This window comes from Vigna radiata, chromosome 2 (assembly GCF_000741045.1).
Source record: "Vigna radiata var. radiata cultivar VC1973A chromosome 2, Vradiata_ver6, whole genome shotgun sequence".
Lineage (NCBI taxonomy): Eukaryota > Viridiplantae > Streptophyta > Magnoliopsida > Fabales > Fabaceae > Vigna > Vigna radiata.
This window is the reverse complement of record NC_028352.1, coordinates 23,640,856-23,653,472: the sequence shown is the minus strand read 5'-3', so window position 1 is coordinate 23,653,472 and position 12,617 is coordinate 23,640,856. Positions and strand designations below refer to the sequence as shown.

General features: G+C 29.7%; 2 protein-coding genes across 3 annotated transcripts; both read left to right on the top strand.

The window, feature by feature from the left end:
• Window positions 1-789: 789 nt before the first annotated feature.
• On the top strand, window positions 790-3,112 carry LOC106755938 (glucan endo-1,3-beta-glucosidase 8). Of its 2 annotated transcripts, XM_022776028.1 has the most exons (3): window positions 790-1,234; window positions 1,812-2,054; window positions 2,157-3,112. In XM_022776028.1, exons 1-3 carry the CDS (start codon window positions 894-896, stop codon window positions 2,932-2,934), a joined length of 1,362 nt encoding a protein of 453 aa, XP_022631749.1. In that variant the 5' UTR covers window positions 790-893; the 3' UTR covers window positions 2,935-3,112. The 2 variants fall into 2 exon arrangements, with proteins under 2 accessions (XP_022631749.1, XP_014493658.1); XM_014638172.2 differs by having other exon boundaries at window positions 1,812-3,111.
• Window positions 3,113-7,571: 4,459 nt separating this feature from the next.
• On the top strand, window positions 7,572-9,146 carry LOC106753563 (fatty alcohol:caffeoyl-CoA acyltransferase). The gene has a single exon (XM_014635388.2). The coding sequence runs from the start codon at window positions 7,695-7,697 to the stop codon at window positions 9,075-9,077; it is 1,383 nt and encodes a 460-aa protein (XP_014490874.1). The 5' UTR covers window positions 7,572-7,694; the 3' UTR covers window positions 9,078-9,146.
• The last annotated feature ends 3,471 nt before the right edge of the window (window positions 9,147-12,617 follow it).

Genomic DNA, 12,617 nt, shown 5'->3' with positions numbered 1-12,617 from the left:
AACATTCTTCACCACCAACATTGCCATCGTTGTTAATACTACCATTTCTGCTGATAAAGAAGAGATGGAGGATGTTGCAGAGGAAGAAGAGAGAAAAAGAAAAAAAAAATCTCTTTTTGAAAAGTTCTTTCCTAAACATATTTCATGTAGAGGAATTTCGAAAAACTTATTACAAGAAGTATTATTTAGTTCCAAAAAGTATATTTCGAAAATTTCATTTTTAAAAATTTATTCCAAAACACATTTCATATGCTCTGAAAATTTTGTTCCAGAAGTTTTCTTTTGGATATTCTGTTATGAAAATTTCGTTTTGGAAATGTTATTCAGAAATTCTTGAAAGCTTTTTCTAGAATATGTAATTTGGAAGACAGTTTTCTAAAGGATAAAATGATCATTTCAAAATTTTGACGGTGACCAAAAAATTGTGAGGGTGCAGAAAGTAAAAGCTTAATTTTTTAACTATACTATGGAGAGAGATTGTGTGGTGGCTTTTGTTTTCTTATAATTTCTCTCTACAGGCCCAAATATTTTGAAATACCTGTACTATTATTTTCTCTTTTATAAACAACAATCTCCATTGTTGGCCCTTGGTGGTAATTATAAATTACACTTAACTGTTCCATCTAAACAGTATTAAAAATATCTAAATTCATATAATGTATTTAAAATTTAATTAAGAAAAAAAAAAGATATGGCAGCAGAAGCATAATATTTTATAAATTAAGTTTCTCAACCTAAAAAATAAGGAAGAACTGTGGTGGTAGATGGAATTTAAAAAAAGCATGAACAAACACAGCACAAAATGAGTTATATATGGAAATTGTGGTTCCTACAATCACACATTCCCCTGTCATTTTCTTCCACTTTGCTAAATCCACAAAAAGTGCAGAGAAATGGTTGGAAATTGTGGTGATCTTGTTGCATTTTGTCTTGTCTTCTTGACCGTGGTTTCAGGTGGGTCTGCATGGGTTGGCGTGAACTGGGGAACCATGGCAACGCACCAAATTCGCCCCGAGAAGGTGGTGAAGATGCTAAAGGAAAATGGGTTCACCAAATTGAAGCTCTTTGATGCGGATGAACTCATTATGGCAGCTCTTATGGGGACCGATATCCAAGTCATGCTCGCAATACCCAACAACATGCTGGAAAAGATAAGTAACACTCCTAAAGCTGCAGATTCTTGGGTCTATGAAAATGTCACCTCTTACTTCTTCAATGGTGGCGTCAAAATCAAGTTAAGTACTTTCGAGATCATGCTAATCTTTCCTTTTTCTTCATCATATTCTTTTCCTCTTTCGTTTTCATGCTACTCACTTCATTGCATTTACTTTGTTAACTTTTTTAACAAAACTTTTATGCAACTTTCTTTATATTCCTTACTGTTATTTAAACGTGTGGGAGACTGTACTCTACTCGACTGAGTCGTTCTATTAGTTGTTGTAATTTATTGAAGCTAACGTAATTTTGTAGATTTCATTATTTTGTTTAATGGGTATTGGATATGGTAAATTTTAACTAGTAATAAAAAGTTGTTGTAAAGGATGTGTTTCTTGCTATAGTCTTGTTTTAGTTTTTGTATTCTGAACTTTGTGAAAGAGGGTTTGAAACTTGACAGCATGCTTCTTCTAAGGGACACTGAGCGAAAATGTATAAACTGGATATGCTTTTTGTTTGATTTTATTATCAACTACTCCAGTTATTGTTTCATGGTCTGGTTGGTCGTGTGTGATAGCTTTTGTTGGATGTTTACAGCCGTTTTGAACTATTCCTCACTCTGCTTTGTGCTTGGTATGTGTATGATAACTATGCAGGTATGTTGCTGTGGGTAATGAGCCTTTCCTTAAAGCATATAATGGTACCTTTGCGAAGAAAACGCTGCCAGCCCTGAAGAATATACAGACATCACTTAATAAAGCCGGGTTGAGTTCAAAGGTGAAAATCACTGTTCCATTCAATGCTGATATTTACTATTCACCTGATTCAAATCCAGTTCCATCAGCTGGTGACTTCAGGCCTGAAATGAGAGACCTCACCATTGAGATAATACAATTCTTGTATGCAAACAATGCACCTTTTACAGTTAATATCTACCCTTTCCTTAGTCTTTATTTCAACGAAAATTTCCCTTTTGATTTTGCATTTTTTGATGGAAAAAGCAAGCCTCTCAGGGACGGTAAGGCACTTTACACCAATGTGTTTGATGCAAATCTTGACACTCTTCTGTGGGCTTTAGACAAGGCAGGGTATCCTGACATGGAGGTTTTGATTGGGGAAATTGGGTGGCCAACAGATGGTGATAAGAATGCTAATGCCAAGAGTGCAAGGAGGTTCAACTTTGGTTTGCTTAAACATGCTCTGAGTGGGAAGGGTACCCCTAAAAGGAAAGGCACAATTGACTTGTACCTGTTCAGCCTCATTGATGAGAACATTAAAAGTGTTGCTCCTGGGAACTTTGAGAGGCATTGGGGGGTTTTTGAGTTTGATGGGAAGCCAAAGTATGAATTAGACTTAACAGGTCAGCACAAGGAAAAAGGTCTTATCCCTGTGGAAGGTATAAAGTACCTGCAAAAGAGGTGGTGTATTTTAAATCCAGATGTTACTGACTTTGATGGTTTGGCTGGTAGCATTGACTATGCTTGTACCTTTTCTGATTGTACTTCCCTTGGCTATGGCTCTTCTTGTAATTATCTTAGTCTCCAAGGGAATGCATCTTATGCTTTCAATATGTATTATCAAGTAAATAACCAACAGGGTTGGAGCTGTGATTTCTCTAGTTTGGCTACCATAACACAGAAGGATCCATCACAGAGTGGCTGCCAATTTCCCGTGATGATAGCTAGCAGTTCATCTTTGCTGCTGCTGCATGAAGAAGGACTTTTATGTATCCTAAAGATAGCATTGGAGGTTTATATTTTCGTTCTGATTTTGTTATAGCAAAAAGATAACGGAGTATTTTGAATTTTCTTCTGAGAGATTTGGTTTTTCTGTGACTTTTAGGAGTTGAATGTGAAGTCAAATTCGCTTAGTAAATTTGAAGAATCCTGCTCAGTTTTAGACACTTGCCTTTTGCTTTTAGTTTTAATATTTGTTGCTTGAAACTTCTAATCTTTTCTTGAATTAATCAAGTGAGATTTTGAGACAAACCAATTGTTTTTTATCACCTTAAATATAAGGTTTAAAGAAGTTTTATACATGATACATCTTTTATCACCATTATCTCTATTGTCATAGCTGTTCTGTGTAATCTTAATTTCATCTCTATTTTTTCATTCTAGTCTTTGAGAGGAAGAAGGGGAAAAAGAGAAGAAAAAGAAAGAGTTCGTTCTGGAAAAGAAAATCTTTTCAAAAACCTTGTTTCAGAATATACCATTTATATTTTGGAAAGTTTGTTCAACAATTTTTTTTTTAGAATACTTATTTCAGAAACTATACATATTCTGAAAATTTTATTTCAAAAAATTAATTTTAAAATATATTCCATATTATCTGAAAATTTTATTCTAAAACTTTCATTTTAAGAAAATCATCCTAAAATGTATTTTAAATATTGGATACAAAATTAAAATTTGTCTTAGTTCCAAAATTTAATAAAGTTTAAAAATGAGTAAATATAATTTTTTAATTTAATGTGAAAGATTTTTTACTTAAGTGATATTTTGGACTAACATTTAAATTATATACACACCCTTTTTTTGACAAATTTTCATTCAAATATTACCTTAAAACATCATTTTATATATATAAAAAAAAGTTAACTTATATCTATATTTTTTTTTAAACTCAACACTAAAATATATCAAAATTTAATATAAAGATAAATTCTGACATATAAATTTAGATATTAAAAATATATTTAACATTAATTATTATAAAAAAATTGTTTCAAAAAATCATATTCTAAAAATTTTAAAAAAGTTATTTTAGAATATTTTTAGAACAAATAATCCATCGAAAATCGCTTTTATGAGAAATAAAATGGACCATTTAAAAAAACTGTGAAAATGCAGTAAGAAATCCATAGGCCCATTAAAAATAACCAGTACACATCTAACCACTCAAGTGTAACCAAATTTGACGCTCAAAGAGATTTAGTTCATAATTTCACATAAAATTAAACCAATGACACCATGGTATTTTATCCCATAATTTTTTTTTTAAATTTTTACAAAAGTTTCTATTGTTTTAGAAATATTATATGGTAACTTCTTTTTATCTTTGTATATATAGTTTTAGGATAATGATACTTTGACAATATTTTAACATTATTTATTTGTTATTTTATTATTTGTTCAAAATTATTCTACAATCAATAATAATAATAATCATAAACATTAACATGAACCAATCATAGAATGACACATATATGATGTTAAAATATTGATAAAAAAATATTATCAAAGTATCATATTCATAGTTTTATAAATATTAGGTTATCATTTTTAATAGAGATATCATTATAATAAAAAAAGAAACTAGAAAATGTAAGTGTGATTCGATAAAATCTCGAAACATGTTGTTATAGTTTTAATTCAAAATAAATAAAGAAATGGGATGAAATTAAAATCGGGTGATTGAATTTTGCTAGGAGTTCGCGAAGAATTAACTATAGGATGGTTTACGTTAAATTTCATGACAACCTATTTATATAGATGAAAAAAATTAAAAAAAAAATTACAATTTTAATATTAAAAATATATGTTCAAAAATATTTCTTACACCTCATTGTGATAATATTTGTTGTATAATCGTTATTACATCTCTACTTTTCATTGTAATCTTTGAGAGGAAGAAAAAAAAAAGGAAACAACTCATTCTAGAAAAAAAAAATCTGTAATTTTTTTTAAATTTTTCTAAAAAGAACTTGTTTTAAAAAGAAAATATTTTAAAAATATCAGTTTCAGTTAGAAGTAATTTGTGAAAGAATACTTAAATAAGCTAAATATAAAAAATAAGTTATTGAAAGAATATTTAAGTAGACAAGAATGATTTGTCAAAAAAATACTTAATTAAGTCATAAATAAATTATAGAAAAACAACTTAAACGTGGTCAATAATAAGTTTATTGTAAAGTGAATACTTATTAAGTTAAGAGTGACATATAGAAAGAATTTTGAGGAGATTAGCTTGAATAATTACAAAATCAAACAATATTTAATGGGTTCTTTAAAAATAACAACAAGCTCAAACAATATGAACAATGAAAATATATATGACACATCGTGAAGGGATATGAGTTTGATGCAACTTGAATTTGGATATGATAAAATTATAAAAAAGGGAAAGGGTACATTACAAGGAAAAGTTAATTTCTATAACACTCAACCCTTAGGCTAGTTACATAGACCCTAAAAGCAGCTTTATTAAGAAAGTTGTATAAAACAATAACAATAATAATTTTAATATTGAAAAATAATTTTTTTGACAAATAACAATAATAATTTTAATATTGAAAATAATAATTTCAAACAAATTAGCCCCTGCCGTTAAAAATCGTTAACGGTGTTAAAATTGTGCAGAGGTGGGTAGATGACGTGGTTAAAATTCTCCTTTTGAGGTGTTAAAATTGTGCAGAGGTGTTCAAATTTCTCCTCTGCACAATTTTAACTCTTTAAGGAGAATTTTAACCACGTTATCTACTCACCTCTACACAATTTTAACATCGTTAACGATTTTTAACGGCAGTGACTAATTTGTTTCAAATTAACACTTATAAGGACTCAATTGGGAATGTTTAAAAGAAGGGGACCAAATTGGGAATACCTTACGAAAATAGGGACGCCTAAATGATTTTAACCTATAAAACAATAACAATAATAATTTTAATACCGAAAATTAATTTTTTGACACACTTAAATTTTTTACATTTATTTGACACTATTTTTATTTATTTTTTATTCTCTTCTTTATTGAAAAAATACAAAAATTTACACTTTTACGACCATTTTACTTTTATATTAGGATAAAGATACTTAGACAACATTTTTTGACAACATTTGAACATCACCATACGTATCATTGTGTGATTGGTTCATGGTGGTGTCATTGTGTCATTTGGACCAATCACACAATGACACGTATGATTGATGTTCAAATGTTGTCAAAAAATGTTGTCTATATATCATTACCCTTTATATTATGTCTCAAATGAATATAAAAGTGTGTCATAATATTATTATGATTTTAACACCTGTTTTTTACATATAAGGTATGTTTAAAGGCCTAATGTTAGCTGTTTAACAATCTATATATCCTTTTTGAAGTTAATCTTCCTTGCTTCAATTACTGTGTACAGTTGACATGTCATTATTATGATTCCGTAACTATAGTTGGATCCGTTGAAAATTCTTTTACTTAAATTATTTATAAGAAAATGATATTTTAATATTAATTTTTTGACATTATTTTGACACTGCACATGTATCAAAATGTGATTGGACGATTTCAAATTAAAAAAAAAACTTTAGTTTTTTTCTTTCAAATATACCCTTGCTTCAACTTTTTTAATTTGAAATCGTCCAATCATATTTTAACACGTGTGCAGTATCAAAATAGTGTCAAAAATTGGTGTTAAAATATCATTTTCCTTATTTATAAATGGAAGCTACATTTTTGGATATGTGATTTTAGCAAATGTCTGGAGTTCTTTATATAAATGCTTCTTTATCTCTTAAAGTATGAAACAATACAAATGAACAACCCAAAAGGAACACTTTCCTACACTTTACACAAAATCAATTTTCTGACCCCTAGCTGGTGTCACCAATATAACCTATATATATAATAGAAATATAAAAGAATTCCAGCTAACAATATCGGATATAACAAACTATATATGTCTTTTATTTCATGTTTTCTTCTATAAAAGACCTGTAAAGGTTTATGAATTATTCATGCTTTAATATATCAAAAGTCTAAGCACTTTCTCTTATTTTATATATATCTAAACTTCAATAGTCTGTCAAACCGATCATTTCAAGACATTGACAATTAGCCGTGAGTAAAAGGAGAATGTTTGTGGTGAAAGAAAGAAGAGAAAGAAGGATACAACAGAAAGTGATTGGCATTCGAAAGGAAAACATGTAATCCTATTACTTACTAAAATTAGAAAACAGACTTGCTCAAACTCAACTTATCTAAAGCAGCTACAAATGTTTATTTTGCATTGGCAAATGAACAAAAAAGTATACTCATATATGATAATAAAAAGACAAAAAAGTTCACCATTATATAGTTTACATGAGGTCATAGAAATTACTGCGCTTTATTTTTGTTCATATTTAGAAGAACATTTGTCTCTGGGAGTGCTAATTTTTGGTAAGTGAGTATGAGTATAAGCATTATTGTATTTGATATATTTATGTTGTTTTAAGAAATGCGAAAATTGTTGTCCCAGAAGATAAGAAAGTTCATGCATAATGAGTCTAAAATATTATAAAGGATTATGTATTGATGTAGAAATAATAAGTGTGTCATACAAAGATGGTAAATGGGTGATGGAAATAACATATAATTTATCTGTCACCAACTTCACACCTGCAAATCTTCAAGAACCGGTCTTGTTCACTTCAAGTCTCTTTTCATCTTTCTATCTTTCTTGTTTATCGGAGAAGCTACCCCATCTTTTCATGCTTCTGCAAATATTATATCTACAAATTAATGCAGCCACATTTCATACATGACCTGAGAATTTCCTCATGGCTTCTCCATGGGTTCAAGAGCTCCATATTCATCACTTCACCATTCCTGTAACCATTGATAGAATGTCTTCTGTTATGCCATCAAGGCCTATTCCTGTTAAACCAGGTGACACTTTATACCTTTCCAATCTCGATGACATGATTGGAGCTCGTGTTTTCACACCTACAGTGTATTTTTATCAGTTACACAGCACTGCCTCTTCCCAAAAACCTGTCACAAAAATACTACAATGTGCTCTCGCTGATGTTTTAGTGCCTTACTACCCTTTATCAGGCAGGCTTAGAGAGACGAAGAATGGTAAACTAGAAGTGTTTTTTGGACCGGAGCAAGGAGCACTCATTGTTGAGGCACGATCTGATGTTGCCTTGACTGAATTAGGAGACCTCACAGCTCCGAACCCGGCTTGGGAGCCTTTGATCTTCAAGTTTCCCAATGAAGAACAATACAAAGTCCTGGAAATGCCACTGGTCATTGCTCAGGTGACCCTTTTCCGATGCGGTGGCTTTAGCCTTGGTTTGAGGCTTTGCCATTGCATCTGTGATGGAATGGGAGCCATGCAATTTCTGGGTGCATGGGCTGCTACTGCAAGAACAGGGATGCCGGTTATAGACCCCGTGCCTTGTTGGGACAGGGAAGTTTTCCGGCCACGTGACCCACCGGTGGTTAAATTTCCTCACTTGGAGTTTATGAGAATTGAAGAGGGCTCCAACCTGACAATGACACTGTGGCAAACCAAACCGGTTCAGAAGTGTTACAGGATCAAGCGCGAGTTCCAGAATCGCGTGAAAGCTCTTGCTCAGCCATATGACGCTGCAGGTTGCACAACTTTTGATGCCATGGCAGCTCATATATGGAGATCATGGGTGAAAGCTCTTGATGTGAGGCCACTAGATTACCAGCTTAGGTTAACGTTTTCGGTGAATGCTCGGCACAAGCTCAGAAACCCAGCACTGAAAGAAGGGTTTTATGGAAATGTGGTGTGCGTTGCATGCACAAAAAGCACTGTGTCTGAGCTTGTGCATGGAGAGCTAGCTGAGACAACCCTTTTGGTTCGAGAGGCGAGACAGAGTGTGTCCGAGGAATATTTGAGATCTACAGTGGATTATGTCGAAGTGGATAGGCCAAGGCAACTTGAGTTTGGTGGGAAACTAACAATAACTCAATGGACAAGGTTTTCAATATACAAGTGTGCAGATTTTGGGTGGGGTAGGCCACTCTATGCTGGTCCTATAGATTTAACACCAACCCCTCAAGTTTGTGTCTTTCTTCCTGAAGGAGAAGCTGATTGCAGTGATGCTTCTATGATCGTCTGCATATGCTTGCCTGAGTCTGCTGCTCAAAAGTTTACACAAGCTTTGTTGCTCCATTCTGATTTTTGACAAACCTTTTCCTTATTCAACTTATCATACCTTATGCTGCCTTTACTTCCTTAATTATGCTCTAAATAAAACCTCAATTCATTTTTATAATTTTATGTTGCATCATCTACTTCATATAAGTCATCCAATTCCAATTAGGTTTACTACAGATTGATTTGACTGAGGAAACTCAATTTGATTTATTTTTTAATAAATTTAAAAAATTTAAATTTAGTCTCAATTATTGATAAATTAAACGGATTGATTTAGTAATTTACTAATTACAATATTTTTTCTTTAATAAAAAAAATAACAATTTTTTTAATTGAAATATATATTATGTTTCGTATAATTTTAGAATTGAAGTTAAAAATAATTTAAATACACAATTTTTAATATTTAAAATATTTTTTAAGAGTAAAACCATAGCAAAAGTTTCAACTCCAAAATGTATAATATTTTTAATTTGGTAATTATCTTAATAGAATTGAGATTGGAATAGTTAATATAAATTTTAATTTTATTTTGTAAATAAAATAAATTTTGAAGGTATTAATTTCTAATATTAATTTGTAATTACTTCAATTTTATGTTTATGGATAAATTATTTTAAATACGTATATTTTTGTGGATCCTAAACTGAAGTTGATGGCTTAGCTACCCTATATGTGTGGATGAGATGGTTGAGGGTCATTTTGGTCCTTCTTTGTAACCTTTCTTCACAATCTCATTAACCTATTTGTGCTAGAAAATAATATTTGTAATTAAACCAAACTTTGTTATCTCAAAATTCTTGTTAAAACGAATGACAATTAGAAAACAGCATTAAATTGCTTGATTCGTGAAGCGTCAAAGTTAGTATTTTGTCGAGAGATATTTAGCAAATTATGATTTATGATCTCTTTTAAAAGTCCAAGCTTTATAATTATAACAATTTATTGAGACAATTAAGATGTCTAAAAATGTTTTAAGAATTAATAATGTTGGACTAAAAGAAGTTAAAAATTAAACCCGAAGTTTGAAGTTGATGAAAATTGAAAAATGAAAGAAAAAGAAAAATTGATTGTAGCAACCAATTTTGGTGGTATGTGATGGGAAGAGGAGGTGGTATCAACATACCTAAGCAGAGTGAATTAAAGGAAACCAGTTTTGACGGCATAGAGTGTGTGCTTAATTGCTTAGTAATGTTGCTTTCTCCTTTCTCATTGCCACATGATTCTTCTCATTCTCTCAACTATCTTCCATTAATATGCAACCAAATATACGGTTCCCATTCTCATTTCTCTTTCGCTAATTAACTAAACTGCCTTCTGCATTATACTTTCCTCCACATTCTCTTTTCCTACTTTTTCTCACATTCATTCATCAATATTATAATTATATTTTTCTTCAACAAATATTATAAAACCATTTTTTAATAATCTTATATCTAGGATTACAACAATTCGAGTCGAGTACGGATAGTGTCTATCCACAACCCGATCCATCAAATAAACATATATCTGCTATTCGATTCGCTACATGTGCAAGTACTTGTTTAAAAAATATCTAAAGATGTCTATAAAAAAATATATTTTATATATTTTAAAATAACATTTAAATAAAATTAAATTTAATTAAGTTTAACCTAATAAAATATAATTTTATTTTATTTTTAATTAAATTTAATTAAAAAATATATAAATTAATTTTTTTCTTTTTTTTTGCGGATAACGAATATCCGTGGGTCAAGTAGTATACTATCTGTATCCGACCCGTTTAGAAGCGGATATTAAAATACCCGCTACAATATTCGTGAATAATAACTATCCATCACGGATTTTATCCGTGGATATCCATGTCTGCAAATTTTTTTTGTTATCTCTACTTATATTTTTAAAAGTCAAATTTTAAGATGATTTAAATTTTTTCTTCTTCTATATTTTGAGAGTTCTTTTAAAAATAAACTGTAATAGATTAGCTACAAAATAAACAATGACCTTAACCATGTAAACGTAAATTCCAAACATAAATAAATTTTAAAAAATCAAATACACAATATTTGAGACAAAAATCTTTTATTTATATATTAACTTTTTTGTATAGAAGAAATCCAAAACCTAAAATTCACTTAATGCATAAAGATGATTAATATGTCTTGATCTTTCTTGTGATGTTTCTATGTGTAAATAGAACATTTACAAGTTGGGAGGAACTTCAATAGTTACGTTCTTGTGAACAATTGAATCAAGTAAGGTAAGCTATTTGTCTTTTGTGCATGTGAGTTCAATAAATTTGATTGGGTTGTAAATTGGGAATTAAATTTAAGTGTTTTGATTGATTTTATATTGATTGAGGGAATTAGAATATGAGCAATTTAGCCAATTAGTAATATTGAAATTTTTTTTAAACCAAAATACTAAAAAGGAAATATCAAATTGATCAATTGAACATGTCTTATTTTTCTTAAATCATATAATTTCATCTATTGATGTCTAGTATAGTACCACTAGATTTTTCTGTTAACAATATACTATGAGAGTTATCTTGTATTGTCGACACATAATACTCTCCTAAAAGGACTATTAGGACGAGATTAACTCAAGGATTTGTTGTATTTAAAGAAAATTATTTTTAAAGCAATAAAAAATTATAAAATTATAAAACAAAAAGTTATAAAAATAATACGAAATTCTAAAATTATAAAAATATAAGATTATAAAATAATAAAATTATAGAATTATAGAAGTATAAAATTATAGAATTAAAGACTTATAAAACTATAAAATTATAGAATTAAAAAATTATAAAATCACAACATAATTAAATTATAAAATTATATAATTAGAAAATGATTAAATTATAAAGTTATGAAATTGTGAAACTATATACTCATAAAATAATAACTAGAGGAGTCACTTAACTGTGATATCTCTAATTTAACGTAAAAAGCTAAAAACGAAAATTTAATTACAAAATTTAAATTTATTTAGTTTTCAATAGACCATAAAAATTTATTAAAAACTCAATTAAAAGTTTTATTCTAAAGTGCGAATGCTACAACCTTGTATCATTGTATATGCATTATAATACATATTTTCTAGGTTTCTGAACAACGTTTTTCAACATTTAGCTATCACGAATTATTCTTAGTAAATTTTTGTTGGTAGTTTTGGGTGTTGTGGATTGCTTCAGGTTAGCATATGTAATGTTACCCTTCCATTTCTAGAAGAAAATGTAAAATAGAAGCTAAGAAACACATTATCCATGAATTTTTGCCTGTAGGTGAAATTGCTTTACCTACATGTTTTTTACTGTAAGTAATAATGACTTTTATTTTTGTAGTGTTGGAAATCCCACATCGACTAGAGATAAGACTATTTAAGTGTTGGGTGCAAATCTCACTTTACAAGTTGGTTTTGTGGAGTTGAGTTAGGCTTAAACTTCATTTCTAACATGTAGTGCTTATACCTTTAAAACAATAACTGGTTTTAATCCTGATGATCATAACTCATCTGGCAACAAAAAGTACTAGCCACATTATATGTTCTTAAACTTCTTTCGTTCTTACACTTACTAAAA